This window comes from Cheilinus undulatus, linkage group 17 (assembly GCF_018320785.1).
Source record: "Cheilinus undulatus linkage group 17, ASM1832078v1, whole genome shotgun sequence".
NCBI classification, from domain to species: Eukaryota; Metazoa; Chordata; class Actinopteri; order Labriformes; family Labridae; genus Cheilinus; species Cheilinus undulatus.
Genome location: NC_054881.1, coordinates 21,614,214 through 21,638,028, shown reverse-complemented (window position 1 = coordinate 21,638,028; position 23,815 = coordinate 21,614,214). Strand labels below are relative to the sequence as shown.

The 23,815-nt window shown below is 40.3% G+C and overlaps 1 protein-coding gene across 1 annotated transcript in view; it reads right to left on the bottom strand.

Moving 5' to 3' along the window:
• Positions 1 to 16,469, bottom strand: part of LOC121525266 (fibroblast growth factor 10-like) — a 30,318-nt gene extending 13,849 nt beyond the window's left edge. The window contains exons 1-2 of the mRNA XM_041811159.1: positions 16,437 to 16,469; positions 14,935 to 15,598 (exon numbers count right to left, since the gene is read on the bottom strand). Coding sequence (XP_041667093.1) covers positions 14,935 to 15,598; positions 16,437 to 16,469 — 697 coding nt within the window. The remainder of the gene's footprint in view (positions 1 to 14,934; positions 15,599 to 16,436) is intronic.
• Positions 16,470 to 23,815: the final 7,346 nt, after the last annotated feature.

The window sequence follows — 23,815 nt, the reverse complement described above, 5'->3', positions numbered from 1 at the left end:
TCAGCTGCCAGTGCGATGTTACCCAACTGTTGTGGTTTGGCTTGTTAGAGTTGGATTTTCAGCTTTAAAGTTCTTGCTATTTTACGCTAAAAATAATGTGCAGCATGTAGAGACATAATCCAGTTTGTCACGAGTCTTTCTCTCTCTGCATTGTTCTTACTCTTTCTGCCTCCTCTGACACGTGCATTTACATCAGTTCACATAGAGTACAAACACATACACTAACATGCTCTGAGGGTAATTAGCTGGCATTCCTCGCTGCTCTGTTCAAACAGCCAGGCTGTCCAGACGCCTCTCTGGACTCGACTCTCAGCTCTACCTTTGATGACTCCATTAAGAGGCTCGCTTTCATGCTGTGTGGCTGTTTCAGGGTTAAAGTGAGCGAGAGCGCATGGAGGAGCAGGAACATGAAGTGTGGGTGTATGTGTGTAAATTCAGTGGGGGTCTTTTCTTCAAGCACGTGGTACCTATATGGCAGCAGCTCTGGGTGTTATCTGTCACAGATGCGTTTCTTCACCTCCCTCTGCTTTACAGACCATGAATTCTGTCTGCACCACGCTAACACCAAAGAGACACTTTAAGGATAAGGCTTCCAGTGCATTCTTCAACAAGGAGCTCTCACATGTATGTGCTGTAATACAGCTGAGGCTGAAGTAGTCATCAGGGTTCTTAAGTACTGCAGCTGCAGCTCTCTGTGCATGAAAGTTATTTATTGATTTATATTGGCTTTCATACCTCAAAAAGAAAATTTGAAAGTGGTGATAACAGATGAGTTGCAATAGTCCAAAAGTAATAAATCTTTACTTAAAGAGATGTCTGAAAACGCTTTGGATCTGAGCTGGAACAAAAGAACATTTCAGCTTGAGAATTGAATCCTCAGAAATGTATTTCTTTTCTATCACACAGATCATCAATTATACACCAGTATCATGGCCTGAAGAAGAGTTATGCAGCTATTTTGATTGTATTTTACTTGTTGTGCCCCATGTGCTAAACAGGGTGTCTGCAGTGCAAAACTTGCAAGTAGTTACTTCTAGATTGTGCTAAAGCTCCTTTCAGGTTGTTAAAGTAAAAAAGTCTGACCTTTAACTGTCACCTAGTTTTTGGTATCAAGCTGAATTCCTTTTTCTCATCTCAGAACGCTCCAAGAATGCTTTTTTTTTCTTACAGCAATAAGAAATATAGCCAGAATTTTCTTTCTACATTTTTATCACATTTTTTCACTTGCAATTAGCACAAAACATATACTATGTAACTGTGTTGTTATTGTAACAGGTTAGAAATTGAAGGTGCAGTCGAGTCCTAAAAGCTATGAAGAGGGTCTCGGAAAAGGTCTTAAAAAGTATTGAATTCGATATCAGATTTTCTGCATTTATCCTGCTGAAGCTAGTCCAAGTAGGCAGTGCAGGGTGGAATCCAACGTTAGGCTCCTTTCTGCAGATCATTGCCAGCACTCCCTCCCTGATTGCCTGCGATATCTGTTCTCGTTCAAACAAAGGCAAAAGCCCAAAAATTTGAAAATAAACATCTAATTTACACCTAACCTTGCAAAGCAGATGGATATGTCCATTTCCGTGTTTCTCACTGGCGGATCCATCTTGCAAAGCTCCCGTCTGAACCGCTTGGGCCCGGTTAGAAAGTGACAGGAGCAATAAGTGACGAGGGGCAGTACTTTCGGGCGCAGCAGAGTTGTGTCGTAAGCAACCGGCAACAAGAGGCTGGTGCAATTATGGTGGAACACATTAGCGTGGATGCTGTTAAAGGGCTAGTTTTATCAGAACTTGGCGACATTTCTTCGTTAAAAGAAGAACAAATAACAGCAGTGAGTTGTTTTCTTTTCAAAAACAACAAAAGTCGTGTACTGACATGTCTACAGTCGCCATGGTTCGCAGAGTTTATGCCTTCGGTAGGGGCACAGCTCAGTAGCGGCTATGTCATGTAATTTGTTGCTTTGATTGGCCTGTAAAGATGTGACTGACAGAATGTTCATCCAACCACCCTCCGAGGTTTTTTTTTTTCCAAAGCCTCTGCCCTTTCCCAAATGCTGTCTTTGAGTGGTTTTCCAGGTGGATGTGTGAAACAAATCAATCTGGAGCGCCAGGTTAATTTATACCTTTATCGTACTAAATCCACAAAATATGCTGTCCACAGGGGGCGCCTAAATCAACACAAACCAACAGTCCCTTACAGTAAACATACAGTATGCAAAATGAATTCGCTGTTGCCCTGTTAGAGCATCGTAAAAACTATGAGTTAAAACATGGAAGAGAATAATCATGGTCCATCACAAGTAAGAAGCACAAACATGAATGAGTCATGTCAGTCCTCAATCAAAAATATATGTACCCCGATTCAGTCATTTGAATTTTTTTTTTTTTTCCCCTCATTCCTTTAGCTCTACAGCAGCCCTCCAGGTGTGGTCTCCAGAAAAACTGCAAGTGGGCCCCCACAGGTCATTTACAATTAGACAAAAAAAGCATAAACATAATTTCTAAAACCGAGATCATATTTTGAATTATTATAAAATTCTTGATTACATTTATAATTTTTTGTGGAACCAACAAAACAACCTGAGGATTTAACTCACGTCACCTTTTCATAATTTATGTTGTCTTAAGTCTGATGGTTGTGTGAGGGTGGGCCCAGATAATTTTTCAGGTTTCAAAGCAAGGTATGGGTACTGAACTTTTGGAACAACTGCTGTAGAGATATTTAAATATCACGATCAAAACCATGACTGATTTCTTTGTGTGTTGTTTAAATTTTAATTCCAAAAGAGACTGGACAACTTTAGATTTCCACCTGGAAACCTCATGCATCAGACAGATGTTCTACTTAGTGCTACAAGAGGTCACTATTTTGACAAATTCATTGTAAAATTATATTATGTCATTCATTAAAATCCTAAAAGGGATGTTGATATGGTGCAGGTGTGTGAATTTAACTACAGAATGTCTCACATTTTACGTTTATTTTTCCTCCTTTTTTTCACAGTGAATGATACTAAATAAATCCTTGGTCTGCCTTCACTGGGAGGAAATTGCCATGCTGAATTTGCAAACACTGATCTTTGAAGTCCTGGCCTGTAAATGATGCTAACAACTTTCCCATCGCTGTTTACTCCGTGCAGAGTGAATAATGCTGTGATTTAGTTTTTCACTTTGTTTCTAAATGTAATGACTTTCTGTTGTTCAGACAAAAACAAACTGTTGGATTATTGTTAGGACAGATCTGAAAGGAGACAAACACTGAGCCGAATGTGCAATACGGCTCTTATGCAACAATCACCTTCAGGAATACTTAGAGAGGACTGCCTGAAGTCCTCTAAACTATTATATTGACCTGTAGAGAACACACATTTCGCTTAAAAGGAATCACATGGAAAAGGTTATTAAATAGCTATCTTGTGTTGTGAATGGGTCAATTCCAAAAGTTGTTTGGAAGTCAGAGAACCTTCCTTTTCCCTTTTCCTGCACCATCTTTTTTGGATATTTATGATTAGGTTGTTTAAAAATCATCCACATAACATAAACAATGAAAAAGGGTGTCCATCAAAACAAAGACGTCCAACTTAAGATTCTTTGTGGATTCTAATTGACTCTCCATGTTTGGATCCATTTCCTCGTCAGGGAGTCGCAGCACTCCAGAGAAGCCGAGGGTCTCACAGAAACATGATTTGCAGCTGAAAGACTTTTGTTTAAGGTGGTGCCTGACGGCTGGGGTTTGTGGCAGGGCACAAGAGAAATCTGGCTCTGATTTCAGCCTTTTTGTCGCTGACACATTAATGGACAGGGGGTTGAATTGATGGGAAAATATCAAGTGACGATGATAGGAAATATGTAAACAGTGATGGAAAAATGAGACAGATCCTGTCATTGTCCTCGGTGACACTTGGCAAAAACAGCTTTTAAAAGTAGAAAAACTGCACTTGGACATTGTGGAGAACGTCTTAACCAATATCTTGACGGGAACTTTCATTTCCCTCTCCACTCTTTGGAGAGTTACACTGATTGCTCTCAACATTTTACTCTCCTTAATATGCCAAGTATGGACAGACATGCTATATGAATGACTGTTTGGACAGTAAAGGGGCCAATGTGCACTCAAACATCAGGACCTCTTGACCTACACATTTAAACCTGCGTGGGAAAGGGAACATTGCCCTGACAAAGGATGGGAGTTGGAGTTGAGAAGTTGCATCTGACAACTCAAGTCAGAAAAAGAATTAGTTGTATTAAAAGACACTCCCTGGAGAAAATTATTAAATATTGCTTAAACATTTAAGTCACCTAATTCTAATCAATTTAGACATAAGAAATTTAAACACATTTTAAATGTGTATAATATAATATAGCATATGGATATGCACCAAATTTCACATTACCACTGAAAAGTGTGGAGGCTGTAGTGTGCAGCGTAGCCAACAGTTAAAGCCAAACCAATAAAACATGACAAAGAGAAATACTTTTGAAAATGGATGAAATCTTTAAGTAAGATTGTGTATGTTGGTTTGAAACTATATTCTCCCAATTCCCTGAAACGTGTCAGGAAGAATCAAACCACTCTGAGCCCTGGTTTTTGGCTGTTTTTAATCCATTTTGTTTCGCCTGGAGTTATTGTCTTACAAAGCTTGTAAAACATCAGCCCTGTGGTGCACAGTAAAGCTCTAAACATTCTTTTTTTTTCAGCACAACCTGGGCTTTGAGAATATGTGAGCTGCATCAGTGTCACTTGAATTTTAAAAAGTTATGGGATTATAAAGACAAAAGAGAAACTAAACTGATAACTCAGACCTTTTTGTTGCACAGACTTGTCCTCTAATCTCTTGGGGACGAAAAAAAGTAATCATTTTGTGACAAAACGTCTTCAGAACATTCACATATTTACAAAAAAAAGGGGATTGTGCTTTTGTTATATTGGCTGGTTTTGTGCCACTTTTTTAAAGCAGTTCCTGTCTGCAGAGACACAGAGGGACACATCAAAGGCACTCTCTCTCTCTCTCTCTCTCTCTCTCTCTCTCTGAGCTTATCAGGCCATCTCCACCATGATCTAAATATTAAAAAGTTTGACAAAGCATGACGCAACAAGGGAACAGCCTGCCATACAGTGGGAAAATAGAGTTGTTGAAGCGGTTGAATATAGATTTAAAAACTGATTAAAAAAAAAAAGACATTCAATATCTGATTTACTGGTGTGGATTTTATCTTTAAAGCTCCTGGAAAGTCACCAACTTCCAGGCTCGCTAGAAAAGTCTCTTTAAGGGCTACGAAGGCATGGATAGTGTCAGTAGAACAGCACAATAGAGAGTTTCCAGAGGAAAAGTCCTATTGAAACTAACTTCCTTTTTTGGTTTATACAGCTAAAGTGTGTACGAGTAAAACTGCAGTATCTTACATTCTGAGACTCTTCAAATGAATTGCGCTGCTCTGAGGATCAGAGAAATTAAAGGCTATCACACGGAAAAGGAAATTTTGCCCAAAGTTGTTTGAAGCTAGCCACTGTCCTCACCAAAATTCACCTCTGTTCTTATAGCCACAAAGCGTTTATCAGACGATAATTATACATCACTTCTGAGATTGTTACTTGTTTAGCATTGTCGATACAACTGCAGCCTAAACACCTTTACTGCATGAGGTTAGCCTTTCATTTCTTGAGCAGGTAGGGAAGGATGAGCTTTGACTGCAGTTTGAAGATATTTCAACATAAACATGAATGATAAAAGAAGATCAGTCACCAAATATCTAAATTGTCAAGAAGAGGAATGAATAAAAGTTCAATTGAGCTTTTGTTTGGAATGCAGTTTTAGTTTCTCACACTTATTTGGGATTATTGATTCCTAATAAATTAAGTCAATGGCCTTGTCTTTGAGCAGGACTTTCTTTTTACCAAAAATATTCTACCTATCTCCCTGTTTCTGCAGAAAAACCCCTCACAGAAAGAAATGGTGTCAGTCATCGAGAAAGGTCTGGTGGTGGAGTCATTGTTCTTATTTTGATGACAGACTGCAAGGACTTGTTAAAGTCAAGCATGAACAAAGTTTCCTCAAAAAATTCTGAATTTCTTAGAATGTTTCTTTCCAAAACCCACACAAATTACCTACAATTTCTGTAGAAATTCTTAGACAAATTTTTAGTATTCCATAAAGAAGTACCCCTTAAATTTATTCAAAACTTTACTCTAAAGCCTAAACATTCCAATCAATATCCCCTCAAAAATGCTATTTAAATTTCTGTAAAAATCTAAGCCAATTCCCCAAAATTTCAAATCTAATTTCCCTACCACTTCTAATCAAACTCACAGTAATTTATAAACACATTCCCCCAAGATGTAATGAAAATAATGGAAAATTACCCCCAAATATCCAAACAAATTCCCTGAAATTTCCCTTCAGAAATACTGAAAATTTCAAAGGTTCCCCTTCCCAAAATCTCCAATCAAATTCCCAAATGTTAAAAAATAATTTTCCCAAACTTGTATGAAAATACCAAAAACTTAAAGCAAATTTCCACCCAAAATGCAGATTAAACTCCCCAGAAATACAAATACATTTCCAAAATTTACATAAAAACAGCTGAAAATTCCTAAATTCTCAATAAAAAAAAGTCCAAGCAAATTTCCCCAAAACTTCCAATGAAACTCTATAAAAAATATAAACATCCTCAAAATTTCCGTGAAAATTATGTAGAAAATTCTCCCATTTCAAGCAAATTACTCAAACTTGAATTGATTTTCCAGATAATGATCCCAAAAATTCCAATAGCAGAAATAATGATTGTGTTGTAGGAAAACTAAAATACAATTTCCTCAACTGTAGATGCAGGGTCTTAGGAGGTTAATGCACAAATGTCAACATATCATCTCAAGTGCTCTGCAAAGGTTGTATAGGTTGTGTTGTATAGCACTGAAATCAATTCAATGCTACAGGCTACATAAAAAGCAAATTTGTATTTGCATTTGAGAGGACAGCTGATGAGAAACAGGCTGCCTGCTCTGTCGGGCCCAGTGATAACAATAATGATAATATTATTGCAAGGTAATAATATTAGAGCCTGTAAAAAAATCCTGAAGTTCCTGATAATACCAACCAAATAAAAAATAAATTGTCCAAGAGTAAAAAAGTCTGCTTTTAAGTGTTCTGTTCTTCATGTCTGCTATTAACTCATTTGTTCAGATTACATAATAATTTAAGTGAAGTGTCTTTTACTCCCAGTAAATCCCAGTAAATGACCTGTTAGTCTCTCATTCTTGACAGTTAACTGAGTGTTTTTGATGTTTTGGCCTGGCTTTATTCTCCTTTAAATATTTCCAATTTGTAAAAGACAAATGACAGTGAAATAACGCTGCTCTTACGTAAGATAATAATCAATATTACGTAATGCTTATTCATGACGTTGTCAGTGTTTTCTCCGTGGATTCCAGTAAAGGAGTCATGAATCAGAGCTGACATGATTTGATCCAGACTCCTGCTGCTTTTTTAGATAAAAACAAACATTTGCTCTCTCTGTCCATACAGGCAGATCCTGTAAGATGTTATCATGTCATTAGACACACTAATTCTTTTTAACGATGAGCGGTTTGAGTTTGTTTGAACCACAGACATGCTTGGTGGAGAGAAGATCAGAGGGAGTAAACATAGGAGGGAGTGTGCAGGTAGTATATGTTTATTGTATGTTTTCAGAGTACAGCTGGATGTAATGGCCGACGTTAAACTCTGCCCTGGCAGCTTTAGGAGCCTCAATGATAGGTTCAGTGTTTCCTGAACAAGGCTGTGCGGTGACGTTGGCTCACCACTTTTATTTACGGCTCATGTAGACAAGAGTCCATGAAGATGTCAGAGTAACTTTGAATGAAAAGCAACGCTGACACTAACCTCTGGAGCATCCAGCACCTCCTCATAACTCTCTTTTATGGGCCACACTGTTACCTTTTCCCACGAGAACCCTAAACCCCGCTCATCAGGCGCAGCGCGAGGAGCAAAATAAGACGTACAGAAACAGAAAAAACAAGCGAGACTGGGAACAATTTCAAGATGTTAGGGGGAGAAAATCAGGAATGGGAAGAACTTGCAACAATTTCACCTAGTTTGCTGAGTCATTGTAGGTTAATGGACGTTGAGAGGAGAGTAAGAAGCAACGTCTAAGGTTTTTAAGAACTTTGGGCAGATGTTTCTAAAACACATTTAGTCTTTATGGATCATGAGTTCATGTTAAAGAGACAAAAAAATGATGTTTACTCTAATTGTGTTTCCAGGCAAATAAATTCACATCTGATGAAATGCAAATTTGTGTTTAGTTGACTAGTTTACAGCTGAGTAATCACCCAGAAACGCTTGAGCTGAGCACTGTCTATCGAAGACAAAATCACATCAGCAGTTGGTAAAAGATCCTCTTTGCAGGTTAAAATCCACAATCCTGTTGTGAATATGTTACTCATTGCTTGTAAGTATAACCTGACACAGCCTACATAGAACTTAATCCCCATCTTGTAGACTCAGTAGTGTTAATCGTACTGTTAGATGCTATCAGTGCTATCAATCCACAGTTGTTTACATCAAGTAAAAGAATTTTATAACAGCATGGGTCAGCCATTAATAAGATCTAAAGTGGCAACAGGTGGTGGGTGATGGCATTACAGTTTAGATGGCATATTTAACTGATAAAAAATTTAAATATTTAGTTTGCCTGCTAGTAGTTTTGGAGCTAACTATAGAAAGATACACTTTTAACATTTAGCCAGCTAATCACATGCATCCTCTCAATAATCTGAAACATCCCTTTTTTTTGGAATACGGATTATAGCCTCTGAAATCTTCATTGAACAAATAAACCTGTTTTACAAATATCTTCTCAAGATTTCTACAACATGACTCTCAAGAGAAAGTTAGGGAAATATACATGTGATTCATGATGTGTTCTTAAACTGCAGAATTCTTCACAGTTATGATCACAAAATGATGAATACCATGTGCTAGTAAGCTGGAAGCTTGCGCACGTTTTTTCCTCATAGGAAAAATAAAACTTTTATGCCCACATAAGGGTATGAGACTGCAAGGCTGTGTGCAAACACAGAGGGTAAACTGGATTGAGAAGAAAAGAAGCAAAATGCAGTGATGTCTTATCTTAATAAGATGGAAGCATACAACATTCTTCAATAAACCAAATATAAAGGTTGTTCTTTATTGTTTTAAATAAGTATTACGTAAAAAAAGAAAACCTAACATTGTAGGAATATTTTCATAAATTAGCATTTTTTAATTAAGATCCAACACTGCATGGTTAAGACCAACATTAACCAATTTGAAAATAGGATTTGTGCCTATTATTTTGAGATATAAAAATGCTAATATAAAAAGGACTAACCTGCCTTTTTCCATGGATTTCACATCTGTTATGAAGTTATCTGCTATGCCTTGTGTTGTCTTGCTCTTATATCCTAAAAAAAGCCTTAAAATATGTTAATTTTCTTTGGAAAGCAGTCTTTATGCAACAATATAACAGATAATGGTACGTTTTCTTTTTGTTTTTAATTGCGCCATTAAAAACAAACATTTAAAAAAAACGTTACTTCCCCTAAAAGAAAGGCATCACCAGCAGAGTGTTGCTTTCCTACACATTTAAATGATTGATCTTAATTTAGAATGTGAAGTTTGGCTCCACCACATAAGTAACGGTGCCAGAGTAACATCTCAAAGTGACGTGTTATGTGTAGTGCTGACCTTTCCATTAACAAAGCTTCCTGACTCGGGTCAATAGGTAGAGGTCAAACCAGGGGGGGCAGTCCAGTGTAATTACCCCGGACATGGACAGCCTGCACTAAATCAGAATAACATCCAGTGTGTTAGCCTCTCCATAAATAGTGCCGTATTCGATTTATTCATGTCAGTGGGTTACATGTCCGCTGTGATAAATGTCAACAATAAGTTTGTGTGGCAGCTCCTACGATCCGGGTGGCCGCAGTGCGAATCAAAAGCTCAGACTGCGGTCAAGTTGGCACCATTCGATACTAATTGAGCTACGCATGACCACAAGTCTGCGGTTTGACTGCAAACACATGTCCATTTGTTTCATTGCTTTATTCCAATGCTTGTAAACAAGATGTGACAGTCTGTGGATGATTGAGGGAAGAGAACAGGGATGGTTCTGTTGTTTTTGGTTAGTGGCAGTAGGATCAGTGTAATCACATTACAGGGATTTGCATATTCAGACTAGGGAGTGTCTTATTTTGAAGGCCATTCTGAGGTGAGATGGGTGCATGGACGGAAGATAATTTACACAAACAAGTATCAGTGATCAAACATTCACAGCACAGGTCTTACATGATGTACTGCGCCTAGCTTTGACAACATGATTAGAAAGGCTCAACTGTGGAGGAGAGTCGACCCCAGAGCTGGAGCTGAAACTTCTTCATCACCTCTGACACCATCTAATGACTCTCATTTGCAAACTGACCTCCTGAACATTACCAGACTACTAGAGCATGATAACAACGCCAACAAATGCCCTCTTGCTACTTGTCAGTTTGAAGCTTTTTCTTAAAAAAGAGCTCCAGTGGGGTCAATGATAAAGTTTAGGGTCAACCTAAGGATAATCAGCAGCAGACAATGTGAACTTAAATTTTTGTGCAACTAAGATAGTACAGAATCCCTGCACTGCAGGGCTTCTATTTTTTTTTTCATTGTATCAAAAAGCTTTCACATTCATTTGTTTTTTTCTGTAATGATGTTAAAATTTAAATTCTGATACCATAACAACACTGCTCTGATTTCTAGCCCGACTATCTGATGGTTCTACAGATTATCTAGCCAGATTTTGTGGGGGGCTAAGAGTGATCTTTGCTTCTCTGATTTACTTGGAAGACAATCAGAGCTGCCCTGACATGAAATCAAACCTCAGGAAACAAGCTGAATGAATGAGGAAGCACAGCAAACACAGCCATGGCAATAATAGTGAACCCCAAGCAAAACAGTAAAAGGACTTTAGAAATGGAGGCGCAACTTCTTGATTTTTTTGGTGACAACACAAGTGTTTAAAAAAGCCTGTCCTGTAAAACTGACAAGCAGCAAAATTGCTGTTGCAAAGGATATAGCAGGTGGCTAACAGCTCACCACATGCCAGGCTTAGCTTAAATGCATGAGAATTCAAATTTTAAGAGTGGAATCTGTTAAAGTGTGGTGTAATGTCATTGCATGCCACACCACAAGGTCTCTCACATTTTCAAACTCAGGAAAGATCTTTTAAAACTTTTCATGTGTGTCAGGCTTTACATGTACAGGAATTTTGCATGCAAAGAAGAAGAGGCATGTTTTTAATGAGCACAGAAAAGTGCATTAAAGAACTTTAGTGTCTAGACTTCTATGTAAGGCTCTGAGGTGGTTATTTTGGCCCTACATGCTCTAAATCTTGACTGTATGAGTAACCAGGGTTGTAATTCATAGCGTAACACATAAAAATAAGTAACCAACGCAATGAAAAATAATGTTCATACAGAAAAAATCCAATGTCTTGTATGTCAAAAACCACATTTATGTTCTTGGTTAAACATGGAGCATTTAATCATTCTGTTTGGTTTCGTTTGAAGGGTACAATTTGTTCTCTGCTGATTTCAGAGCACATTTAAGACAGGAGGTGAGCACAAAATGTTGCACGTGCAGACTTGTGCATTGAGGCAAACACCGTCTATGCACCTATGACATGATAGGTTGCAGATACACGTTACTTTATCATTATTTCATCACAGCTAAAATCTCAAGCAGAAGTTTGTCTCCAACTTTCCACACACTATCTTTTAATCTGAAACATGTTAAACATCTGCCCTCGATATCAGGTAGATACTTGATGAAATGCCTACTAAATAAGCTGCCAAGAGAAACTGACCTGAAAAGTTTGGCTTCAACCCCTCACATTAAAGTGTTTTTAAAAAAGTTCTTACCCACTTTTTCAATCAAGACGCCAGACTTGTTGAAAATGATGGATTGTGTTTCTAATGCCATGACCTGATGCAGTTATAGTTAGTGACACGTCAAGCCCTAATGGTTGAGCTTCTCATGTGCACGTGTGTTTAAGTGTATGTGAGTGTGCGTACATGTGTGTTAGAGAGGACTGCAGGCGAGGGGAGGGAGGAAGAGACGCTAATTGAAATTCCTTCAGCCATGTCTGGCAGAGCCCTGGTGTCTGAGTGGCACACACACAAAAACACACATATATTCACACTGGCCCTGGCCCTAATAAAAGTGGGCTTTGCCATATGGAGGCCATGTGCAAGACTGGCCTCTCTGTGCTCTGGTGTGTGTGCGTCTTAGCAGGAGAGGCTTGTACAGCGCCGCAGACCCACAGAGAGATGCATTCAAACCTACGACATATGTATAATGCCGTGTTAGTGATAAAGCTCCATTTATATAGGTTTCACGACCAGACACAGACATTACATGCTCTCACAGATTCACACTCGTACAGTAGGCGTATCGCAGCTTGTATAATCTTCAGAAATTGCCCGTGTGTTGGACATTTAATTCAGTGATCTGGCACGGAAACTGAGCAGGTAAATGTGGGAGTAATGTTCTGTTCTCCCTCAACAACTACTGTCAATGTGCCCTCAGGGTGCTGCAGACTGTGGCAGTGCTGGACAACTTCCAGATGTGGTTGACTGGAAGATAAAGATGTGGAGTACAGAATGAACACAGCTGATTTTCTGCTCTGCATCAGTCATAAACGATTATAAGGACCCTTAAGAGTCTGTATATTTGCTGGAGTACAGACATGTATAGCTTTGAAAGGGCAGGCTGCTTTTTAAAGCTCCTGTGAGGATTTTTTAAATGTTTATTAAATAGACTGAAATTAATACCAGTGTCTCATTCTCAGCTATAAAAGAAAACAATACTGTCAGAATTGCAATGAACCTTTTCTGTATTGTTATTATTGATGCCTTAAGCTGTTGACGAGGGGGTGTAGGTGCCAGTTGTTTAGCAGAGAGTGCCTTTTTGTGCAACTTCAAAGAGTCTTGATTAGTGATGAAATGGCGGTTTAAGGAAAAAGGAAAAACTCGATTAAGAGGTTCTACTTTGTGCAATTTTGGCAACCCCTGTGGACAAATGTTCAAATCCGCATGATAGCTTTAAATAAAAAAAACTGCTATTTGTCAAAATAAATCTGTTGTTATGGGCTCATCTCTGGGTTTTTATGCACAAAAAAACTATTAATTCAGTAGTAGTTTTTGGAAGACTGAACTTGAAGCTCATTTTTGCTTTTTAAAGCTCCTGCACGGGTTTTTTTTTTGTTTTGTTTTGTTTATCAAACAGACTGAAATTAATACTGGTGTCTCTTTTTAAGCTTTAAATGCAAACAAGACCATCAGCATTAAGACTGAATATTTATACTTATTATTAATGCTTGAATCTGCTGATGAGGGGTAGGCATCAGTTGATTATCAGAAAGGGCCTATTTGTTCATTTACTATTGCAAAGATTCATGATAAGTGATACATATGAAAGTTAAAGGAAGCAGGATGATACTACAGGCATTTTGCATGATTTTGGCAACCCCTATGAACAATCTTTATAGCTCACATGGTAGCTTTAAGTGACTGAAACATGCTAACTTTTTAACATAAATCTGTGGTGGTGAGCTGTTTTCAGTCTTTTTTGCAATAATTTGCCTTAATCCCTCAGAAACTATGCTACAGCTATCCCAAGATTCCTTGAAGACATAAGTAGAGTTTTTTGCTGCATCTCATTGGAGGACTAAAAGCTTGAAGTCTATCCTGGGTGAACATGAAGCTGAGTGGTGCTGACAAAAAAAGCATGTGTTCTCAGTGACCCCTCTCAGCATAAATAAGGTTAAAATCATGTTACACAGCCCTCAAAGTGCACAAACCAGAATAAATAGAGCAGAATTTGCATGGTTATTATTTTACATGTGAGTCAGTACAACCTCAGACTTAGCATATGCCCACTACTATTAAAGCTGCTGCACAAAAGCAGCAAGGAGCCACAGTACTTGTCATTCTCCCTAGGGGTTTGGTAATAGCCATGTTTGAGATATTTCCTCAAAGAAGAAGAACTTTCTCTGGGCAATTTCTAATTGGTTCCAGGGGCTCATCTCCCTTTTTTTTGTCTTCCTGGCTTACTCATTTTGTTTTTTTCCTCTTGCACTGTCATGCACTCCCTTCCCTAACTGTCTGCAGTTTGGAAAATGTGCACGCTGCCTGTGCACATGGGGGAAAGGGCTGAAAATCACGCAGCTCTTTTATTTGTTCTCTTGCCCAGTCACCTGTCTTAATGTGCGCAGTTTATGAAGGATGGGAAAACAGGAATGCATCTTTCAACAGGAAGAGGAGCATCAGGAGATCCTTTTCTATAAAAGGATATGAAAATGTTGCTTTGAAGGCTTCAAAAATTGGACTTCCCTGTGCATTTTTTGGCTTTTCTTCTAATTCAAATGCAAAATGACCCACATAACAGATATTCAGTCATATATATAGTTTAAATTAGTGCTGTAAAAAGAGATTTAATGTTTTAATTGTGATTAATCTGAGAATTTCTGTAGTTAATTGCAATTGATCCTTTCTATTGCATCGTAAAATTCCACTATATTACACTCAGAACTGTTTTTGGTCAGTTTGGATTTTTCTGCTGTCTTAAACTAAGGGTATGGGTTCCCTGCTCTTAAAGGCAGAAGATTTTAACATGGGTTTAACCATGGAAAAAATAACTTATTATGGATTATAAAGCAAATAAGGTGATGTTTGATAAGACAAAGTGCAGATGAGTTTTTTTTTTTTTTTTTTGACTTTTAAATGAGACATTAAGGAGCAGTGGTGGGCTTATTATACATCACTTTTGCAATAATTGTGGAACTTGATCAATTGAGATGAATGTGATTAATCTTGTAAGCTCTATTTAATAAACAAAGAACTTATAAAGCACAAGAGTTGACTTACTGTATGGATCATCCTCACTTTTGGTGCCATTAACTTTCCCCTTCTTGTCAATTCGAAGGAAGAATTTCTGATAGGAGAAAAGTTTCCTCCTGCGCACATCTCCCTGTAGATGGTTGTAGCTGCTCCGCACGTGGCGCCCGACGACCGTCGCCGAAGACGATGACACATTGGTCGCCCTTGGCAACCTCGCGGAGGATGCGTGCAGCGGCTGCGGTGATGAGTAAACTGGAACGGGTGAGGTGAAGACGTCAGGAGGGCTCCCTCCTTGTGCATCGTGGTTCCTCTCAGAGTCTGCTGACAGAGCTGACAGCGGCGAGGATGAGGAGGGTCTGAGCAGCAGAAGCAGGAGGAGAAAGGTAAAGGAGAGGAGGAAGTGTGAAGGAGGTCTGCGGCAGGGGCAGGAGGAGAACCAGGCGACCGGTGCACCTTGTGTCACTGTCCATCTACACATGGTAGTGGAGCTGGGAGAGCTGTGGAGGTGCTCAGGGGCTGGGGCATGCTGAGCTGGGTGCAGGGAGAGGGAGCAAGAGTGGGAGAAACCCCCCCTGACTGACCGCCTACACCTCCTCTGCGCGGGGACCCCCACCCTCACTGGGACGGCTGGTGCTGAAACCTGTAGAATGACCTGTTTGAAGTCGATGTGTGGCGGCAGATTCTGGGTGCTCTAGATGGAGATGGCGATGCAGCTGCTGCCGGTGGTTGAAGCCTGCGGTGTTGTGGCTGACTCTGCTGTAGTCCTCGGTGCTGTTTATTCCTCAGCAGCGCCGCAGGAATGCGTCAACATCCATAACTCAGATCACCTCACGATGGGAACAACTGGGGGCTCGCCTCAAAGACCTCTCACCACCTCCTCCCCCCTTTTCCCAAGACTGCCGCTCTCTGCCTCTTGTAACTCATTCACACACAAACTGGGAATATCCTTTCTTAAAAGTTTGACTGCAAATCTAAACACCTAAATCCAAAAATAAAAACACTTTATCACTTCATTCATACATACAGCTTAAATCTACTTCCCAACTATTTGTTTTTAGGAAGGCAGAGGAGGAGGTCGGGATTAAAGATGCCTCTCTGCTCAGTACAAAGTGAATAAATAAAAACAGGAAGTTTAAAAAAGGATTAATGCTGCTTCTCATTAAATGTCCAGAGAAATCCATCAAAAAAGTCACAAAATCCAGACTTTGCTCTATCCTGCTCTTCTTCCCTGTCTCTGTTTCTTGTAGTTAGTGGAGCTGGTTTGAAGTTATTTGAGTGTGTAACCAAGCTCCGTAGTTCTCGTCTTTCTTCTTGTCAGTGAGCTGAGCTCCCTATCTCTCCTCAGTCTTTGCCTCTCTGAGCTCTGGAGCAGTGAGTTGCCTCTCTTCTTTCCTCCTGTGTGTGGCTCCCTCTCTTTTGGCCCCCTCCCTCTTTCCTTTGCCTCTCCCTCTCCTCTATCTCTATAAGCCGAGCACTCTCTGGTTATCTGGAGTTTCTCTGAGGTGACTGAATCTTGTCTTTCCTTTCACCTTATTTATCTGCTGCAGTTCACCAGATGTCATCTCTTAGTGTAATTGGATGTCTATGAAAACCACTTGGCTTTGAAGAGCCGTGTGCACTTATGAGTGCATGCATGTGTGTCTGCACATGTGCGTGTGTGAGCGTGGGTGCATGAGTGTGCAGGGGGGGTTTCTGTCCCACCCAGTTCTTTCTTCCCCTCCCTCTCTCTCTCTCTCTCTCTCCCCCTTTTCTCTATCTCCTCCCCTTCGCCAACAAAACCCCACCAGTGGAGCAGAGCAGGTCAGAAAAAAGGGAAGAAAGTTCCCCTTCATGTCAAAGCTCCATCACTGCTTGTCTCTGATTAGCCAAAGGTGTTGATGGAAACCACCAATACTTGCACTGATATAAACTCAAGTATCTTAACAGACAACACTCTAGATAAGCAATTAATGCTACCACAAATGCTGGTTTTAATTGTCTTATAAGAGAACATCTTTTTAGCAGAGCTTTCACCGCCAAGATAAACTGTATTTCAATTAGGAAGGACTTAATATGCGTTTAACAATAATTTATTTTCAAGTTTTAATGAAAGAGAAAGGTGCAAAGTCTCTGGCAATTTGACATCATAGTGATGACTTCATGTACCTGAAGGGGAAGTGAGGTAAACGGCCGAACTAGGATACCTCCCTATGGAGTCTAGACACTGGTGGTGGTGTTGAGGTGGGATCCAGGATCACATGAGGAGTACTTCTGAGAAAATGGATCATGTGGTTTGGAGGAGGAGACTAAGGTATGCAGGATGAGATGAGCAAAAGACCTGTGACGATATGGACAAGGTGCTGATGAACTCAGTGGGGGTGGCTGGGGTGGAGGAGGGTTGCAGCACTCACACTGAAATGACAGGCTGACTGTGAAAGAGGGAATGACAGATGTAAAATATGACAGGTGCGTGATGATTGGTCAAACGAGGCTGTGGCGGAATCTATTTATCTGAGTACTTAAGAGGGTGAACGCCTATACTCAGCTGACCACCAGCTAATAAATGAGTAGAAACAGGTGCTAATCTCTTCTCCAGCCACCATTGTTTAGAGCAGGGATTCTCAAACTTTTCAGCCTGCGACCCCCAAAATAAAGGTGACAGAGACAAAGGATCCCACTGTACCTGAAGGTGGTTGAACACAGCCATGAAGAATAGTCAAGAATAGTCATGTGCAGACAAGGCTGTCCATAAGGTGGGATAAAGGAGAGAGTTTTCTGGGGCCCAGCCATGAAGTCACTGTCATTGTTATTAAAGCTAAAATTGTGGGAGTTTTTTATTATTTGTGCCATAGTATATAGTCATCTTAAAAATGTAAATCCTTTTTTTTAAATCAGAAATAAAATGGGTAAAAATATGACAAAAAATGGTGGAAAAGGTGGTGAGATGGGATTTTAAAAGCTTCAGAAATTGATTAAAAGTGGCAAAAATTTGATGAAATTGGCAAAAAATTAGGAAAAAATTGGCAAAAATGGGTTAGAGGGGCAAAAACTGACATAAAAAGTGATTTTAAAAAGTGTTAAAAGTGTCAATATTGGCTTCAAAGTGGCAGAAATGGGCATTACAAATAGTAAAATGTGGTTAAATTGGCAAAAATTAGCATAAAAAGTAGTGAAAAGGGGCTAAGAGTGACAATAATGGGACAACAGAGGCAGTATTAGGTGGAAAAAGTGGTGGAAAGGGTTTAAAAGTGACAAAAATGTCTTGAAAGTCGAAAAAATGCATATGAAAAGCATTGGAAGTTGATTAAGAAGTGACAGAAATGGGAGTAATGTAGCAACAATGTATTAAGAGGCAAAATCTGATTTAAAAAAAAAAAGTGATGAAAACAGGTTAAAATGTGCCAAATTTGGTGTTGAGTGGCAGATAAAGGGTAAAAAGAAGAAAAAATGGGCTCAAACTGTGCAAAAAATATTCTTAGTTTCTTAAAGGCGTCTGGCGACCCCTCCAAGTGTCTCGCAATCCCCAAGGGGGTCCCGACCCCAATGTTTAGAACTACTGGTTTAGAGGCTTACAGTACAACTAAACCTCTACTGCCTCTTTCTCCTCAAGTGGTGCTTGTTGGTCCGGTCATTCTCTGACTTGAAGGTGTCTCAGCTTGAGGCTTTACCAGAGACAGCCAACTGATGACATGGAATCTGGCTAGTCTTTCTGTCAGTCACTTCAACTAAACCACGCCTGTAGCTACTACCTCAGTCTCGTTGCACAGGAGAAGATAGGTCACACTCAATAGCCTCCTTGAAAACAGACACATTTTAATGGCCTTGTATAATCTTGTATCAAAGCGTAATGGGCTTTGTTTTAAAGAAGTCATAGTCCTGATCCTTTTTAAAGATATAGATTCTTCTTGATCTGCAGCTGTTCTACGTCCTGTAGTCATAAGAAAAAGTTTGTGAATTGGAATGTATGCTATGAATTCCTTCTACCACTCCAGCTCCCTTCTTAGGTGTGAATATTTCAATGTTGTTGATTCAAGATTTAATTTAATGCATGTGAAGTAAGATCGTGGCTTATATTCAGACTTTTTACAGAGCAAAGCCTTTTCTACCAAAAGTAGATGTGGAGTCGTTTTCTATAAATGGACTCTTCATTGACAGAAGTGTCTCTGACTCAGTGTGCTCATTTTCCTGAGGATGCTGTCTGCTTCAGTTGACAGGATGCTCATTAGTCAAATTACCTCCTGTAGTTTGTGTAATCAAGTTAAAATATATGAATTCTCCACCCTCCATGACACGACATGCCTGATAAAGCACTCTCTTTTATTCCATTGGAATATTAAAGCTCTTTTAGCTGAGTCAACTTCCCCTCAGCTGTTTTGACAGACACTGTCAAGTGATTTCTTTCCCTGGAGGCTAATCTTTAGATAAACATCTCAGTGTTTTTGGATGAAAGAGCTTGCATCTTGTGTGCATTTCACCTTTCAAGAATCTAGGTCCTCTGTCTGGTTTCAGCATTGTTTAATTTCCTTTTCACATTGTCAGACAACAGCCATATCCCCGCTGCTGCTGCTTTTCTTCTCTTTTCTACTCTTCTGTTCTCTTGTCTTCTCCTCCTTTTCTTCTGTATTTTTCCCTAAAAGTATCTCAGTTATTACTGGAACCACTGGCAAAGTTTCGCAGCAGGCAGATTTTAGTTGTCATATTCAGTGTTCAACGTTGTCTTTATTAAGTCCTCTAGTGTCCATCTGCTAAGGATCAGTAGTCTTTTATTTTAAGGATTTAATATATTCTAATCCATACTGTTTTGCAGCTTTAACTGTAAAAAGAGAGAACTGTAGAATCAGCCTGCCAACATATTTCTATAAGGTGTCTAACTGTGACTGATACTACAGATGCTGGCTGCTGCCAACAATCTGTCATTCAGTCAAAGTTACGGCCTCTCCTTTCCTGCTGAGGGCCGGACTGCACATGGCAAAGATTGATTTGAGTGTGCTAAAGGCCAGATACTGGGCAGAACTGATGGGCAGTGTAATGTAATATTATTTGTGAAATCAGGGCCAATACCAATACCAATGTTTAAAATAACAGTTTAGCCCATGGATATTTTTTCATAACTTCTTTTTGTATAACACTCCTCATTTGAAATAATGTTTAATAGGGTAAAGGCTAACCATGACGTACTAGATCAACTCATACTAGATTCAAAAATGAACACCACAATTCCAACTTTAAAGTATTTTTTTCTCATCCCCCTTTTTTGTCTTAAATTAAGTGGGCACAAATCTAGCACTTTGATAACCTAACATGCCAAATGGATTTGTTTCACACATCCATCTGGAGAAAAACCTCCCATAGACTGTGTTTTGGAAAGGTCAGAGCCTTTGAAAGAGAACTCGGGGATGATTGGATGAACGTTCTGTCTGTCACATTCTTACAGGCTAATCAGAGCAACGCAACACGTGCCGTCACACATGTGCGCCACTACAGAGGAGTAACTCGATACCGTGAAAAATGGGGACTTGTAGACAAGTCAGTACACGACTTTTGTTGTTTTTGAAACGAAAAGAACTCTGCTGTTGTTTGTTCCTCTTTTAATGAAGAAATATCGTCAAGTTCTGATAAAACTGGCACTATAGCACCATCCATGCTAGTCTTTTCCCCCATAATCACACCAGCCTCTGGTCCCTGCTTGCTTACGTCACAACTCTGCTGCACCCAAAAGTACTGCCTCTTACTCCTGATTGGTCCTCTTCTGTCCACACGTACCGCGCCATATTGTCTCAGAGTAAACGGGCCACGTGACACCATGCGTCAGGTCCTATGGCTAGTAAATGTGGAAAAAGTGTTTCCATTGCACTTTTGTGATATACTTCTGTATCGAAAAATCTGAAAAACCTCCTCATGAGAGCGTAAAAAGTTTTTAGCGATATTTGAGACTTTTTTTTTTAATTCAGGTGTTTCCATTACCAGTTTTTTGTTGCGTAATTTAGATTTTGCACTTTTTTTTTTTAAGATTTATTTTTGGCTTTTTTGCCTTTATTAGATAGGACAGTGGATAGAGTCGGAAACAGGGAAGAGAGTGGGGAGAGACATGCAGGAAATAGTGCCACGGGCCAGATTTGAACCCGGGTCGCCTGCGTATATGGCGCGCACCTTAACCACTCGACTACCAGCGCGCCGGATTTTGCACATTTCTAATGGTAATGGAAATGCAGTTATTGTCAAGCCCTGCTGTCCAATAAAGAAAAAAAAGTTCAGTAGTTGTTCAAGCTCTAAAATTGACTTTTGTTTTTGTGTCACACACACATCCATTTCAGTACATTTCACTGAGATTATAACAGACCTTATCATTTTTCACATCAAGAAAACCAAAGAATGAGCAAAAAAAAGATTTTCCATCCCTTTTTTAGTTAGGGATACCTAGGCCACAACTTTATCTACTTTTCTTATTAAATCTATTGATATTAAAAACACAGAACAGATAGTCTGTAAATATCAATTTAGATGTGGTCTGAGAGACTGGAGACGGTTGTCTTGACAGTTTTTGGCCTTTTCTTTGTCGTCAAGCTGTTTTTAGTTCATCTCTTTCCCTTCTGTGCACTTATTGCTGCTTTCAATTAAGTGAAAATCAGCACAGGGTTTTATTGGTAGTAAATTTATGGACTATTATAGTGATACATTTTCATGAATCCATGTATCACAGACTTTATGATAGTTCTGTTCAGTCAGTTGTGTGTGCTGATTTAAACACAGCATAATTTTCTTGTTCATGACTATTTTGATACAAACATTTTCCCACCAAGAGTCACACATTCCTTTGAAATGTGCTTGCCAAATAGAAAATCTATCCACATTTGGCACATGTTGGGTGTAAATTGTTGGCCTCTGGGTGTCCTCAATTCTGGCATCACATTGATACAACACAACAGATTAACAGCTGCTATTGACATCAGCTCATGCTGTTCTTGTTCTATCCAATGGGCCAATATCTGTCAACAAGGCAAATTATTGTATCACACTGATGTTAAACTGATGCAACATTGCATCCCGTATCATTGACATTTTCAACATTTCATGTTGAATTTATAAAGTTTTATCTTACATACACTTGACTTTATCTCAGATATTAATAATTGGTTTTTTTAAATAATTTCACGTACTCTCATTTTTTCTATTCATTTAATTATATTTTGTATAATATTTTTAAATCCCTTTTCTGCCTGTTTATACTCTATTCCTGCACTTTAAATGTGATGTCCAAAATCTAATCTGTTTGGTGGTTTTGTGTTACATGCCTTCTAGGTGTGGTTTTAATACAAACCATTTGTACGTCTGAACTACACCAATGCACAAAAGTGCCTGGTATTTGTATTCCTGTTTGTAAAATAATAATAATAATACTAAGAACATAAGTAGCCTACTAATTCTCACTTGTGAGTTTTGGCAAAGCATCATCTCAAACAAGAAAAGGTTTTAAAAGCCATCTTAAACCGTTGAACTGGCTTAACCTAATCAAAAAACTAAAATGATTTCTTATTTTTCATCACTGTTAGGAAGCACAAATATTCTAACAGCTGTCAAACTGCAGAGCTGTGGTGCCACTAGAACCCGAACACATGCCAATGTGTTCTGAGACCAGGGGATCGACAACATGTTTCTACCACCAGGCTGCAGCAGAAGGAATCATAGCCTCTACCACCAGGCTGCAGCAGCAGCAGCAGGAGCCATAGCCTCTACCACCAGGCTGCAGCAGCAGCAGCAGGAGCCATAGCCTCTACTACCAGGCTGCGACAGCAGCAGGAACCATAGCCTCTACTACCAGGTCGCAGCAGCAGCAGCAGGAGCCACAGCCTCTACCACCAGGCTGCAGCAGCAGGAGCCACAGCCTCTACCCCCAGGCTGCAGCAGCAGCAGCAGGAGCCATAGCCTCTACTACCAGGCTGCAGCAGCAGCAGCAGGAGCCATAGCCTCTACTACCAGGCTGCAGGAGCAGCAGCAAGAGCCACAGCCTCTACCACTAGGCCACAGCAGCAGCAGCAGGAATCAGCCTCTACCACCAGGCCACAGCAGCAGCAGGAGCCATAGCCTCTACCACCAGTCCGCAGCAGCAGCAAGAGCCATAGCCTCTACTACCAGGCTGCAGCAGCAGCAGCAAGAGCCACAGCCTCTACCACAAGGCCACAGCAGCAGCAGCAGGAGCCAGCCTCTACCACCAGGCCACAGCAGCAGCAGGAGCCATAGCCTCTACTACCAGTCCGCAGCAGCAGCAGGAGCCATAGCCTCTACTACCAGTCCACAGCAGCAGCAGGAGCCATAGCCCCCACTACCAGTCCACAGCAGCAGCAGGAGCCATAGCCTCTACTATCAGGCTGCAGCAGCACCAGCAGCAGGAGCCATAGCCTCTACCACCAGGCTGCAGCAGCAGGAGCCATAGCCTCTACCACCAGGCTGCAGCAGCAGCAGCAGGAGCCATAGCCTCTACTACCAGTCCACAGCAGCAGCAGGAGCCATAGCCCCTGCTACCAGTCCACAGCAGCAGCAGGAGCCATAGCCTCTACTATCAGGCTGCAGCAGCACCAGCAGCAGGAGCCATAGCCTCTACCACCAGGCTGCAGCAGCAGGAGCCACAGCCTCTACCACCAGGCTGCAGCAGCAGCAGCAGGAGCCATAGCCTCTACCACCAGGCTGCAGCAGCAGGAGCCATAGCCTCTACCCCCAGGCTGCAGGAGCAGCAGCAGGAGCCATAGCCTCTACTACCAGGCCACAGCAGCAGCAGCAGGAGCCATAGCCTCTACTACCAGGCCGCAGCAGCAGCAGCAGCAGCAGCAGGAGCCATAGCCTTTACTACCAGGCCACAGCAGCAGCAGCAGGAGCCATAGCCTCTACTACCTCGTCGAGCTACTAGGAATAATCTCCCAGGTACCTGCCTCAA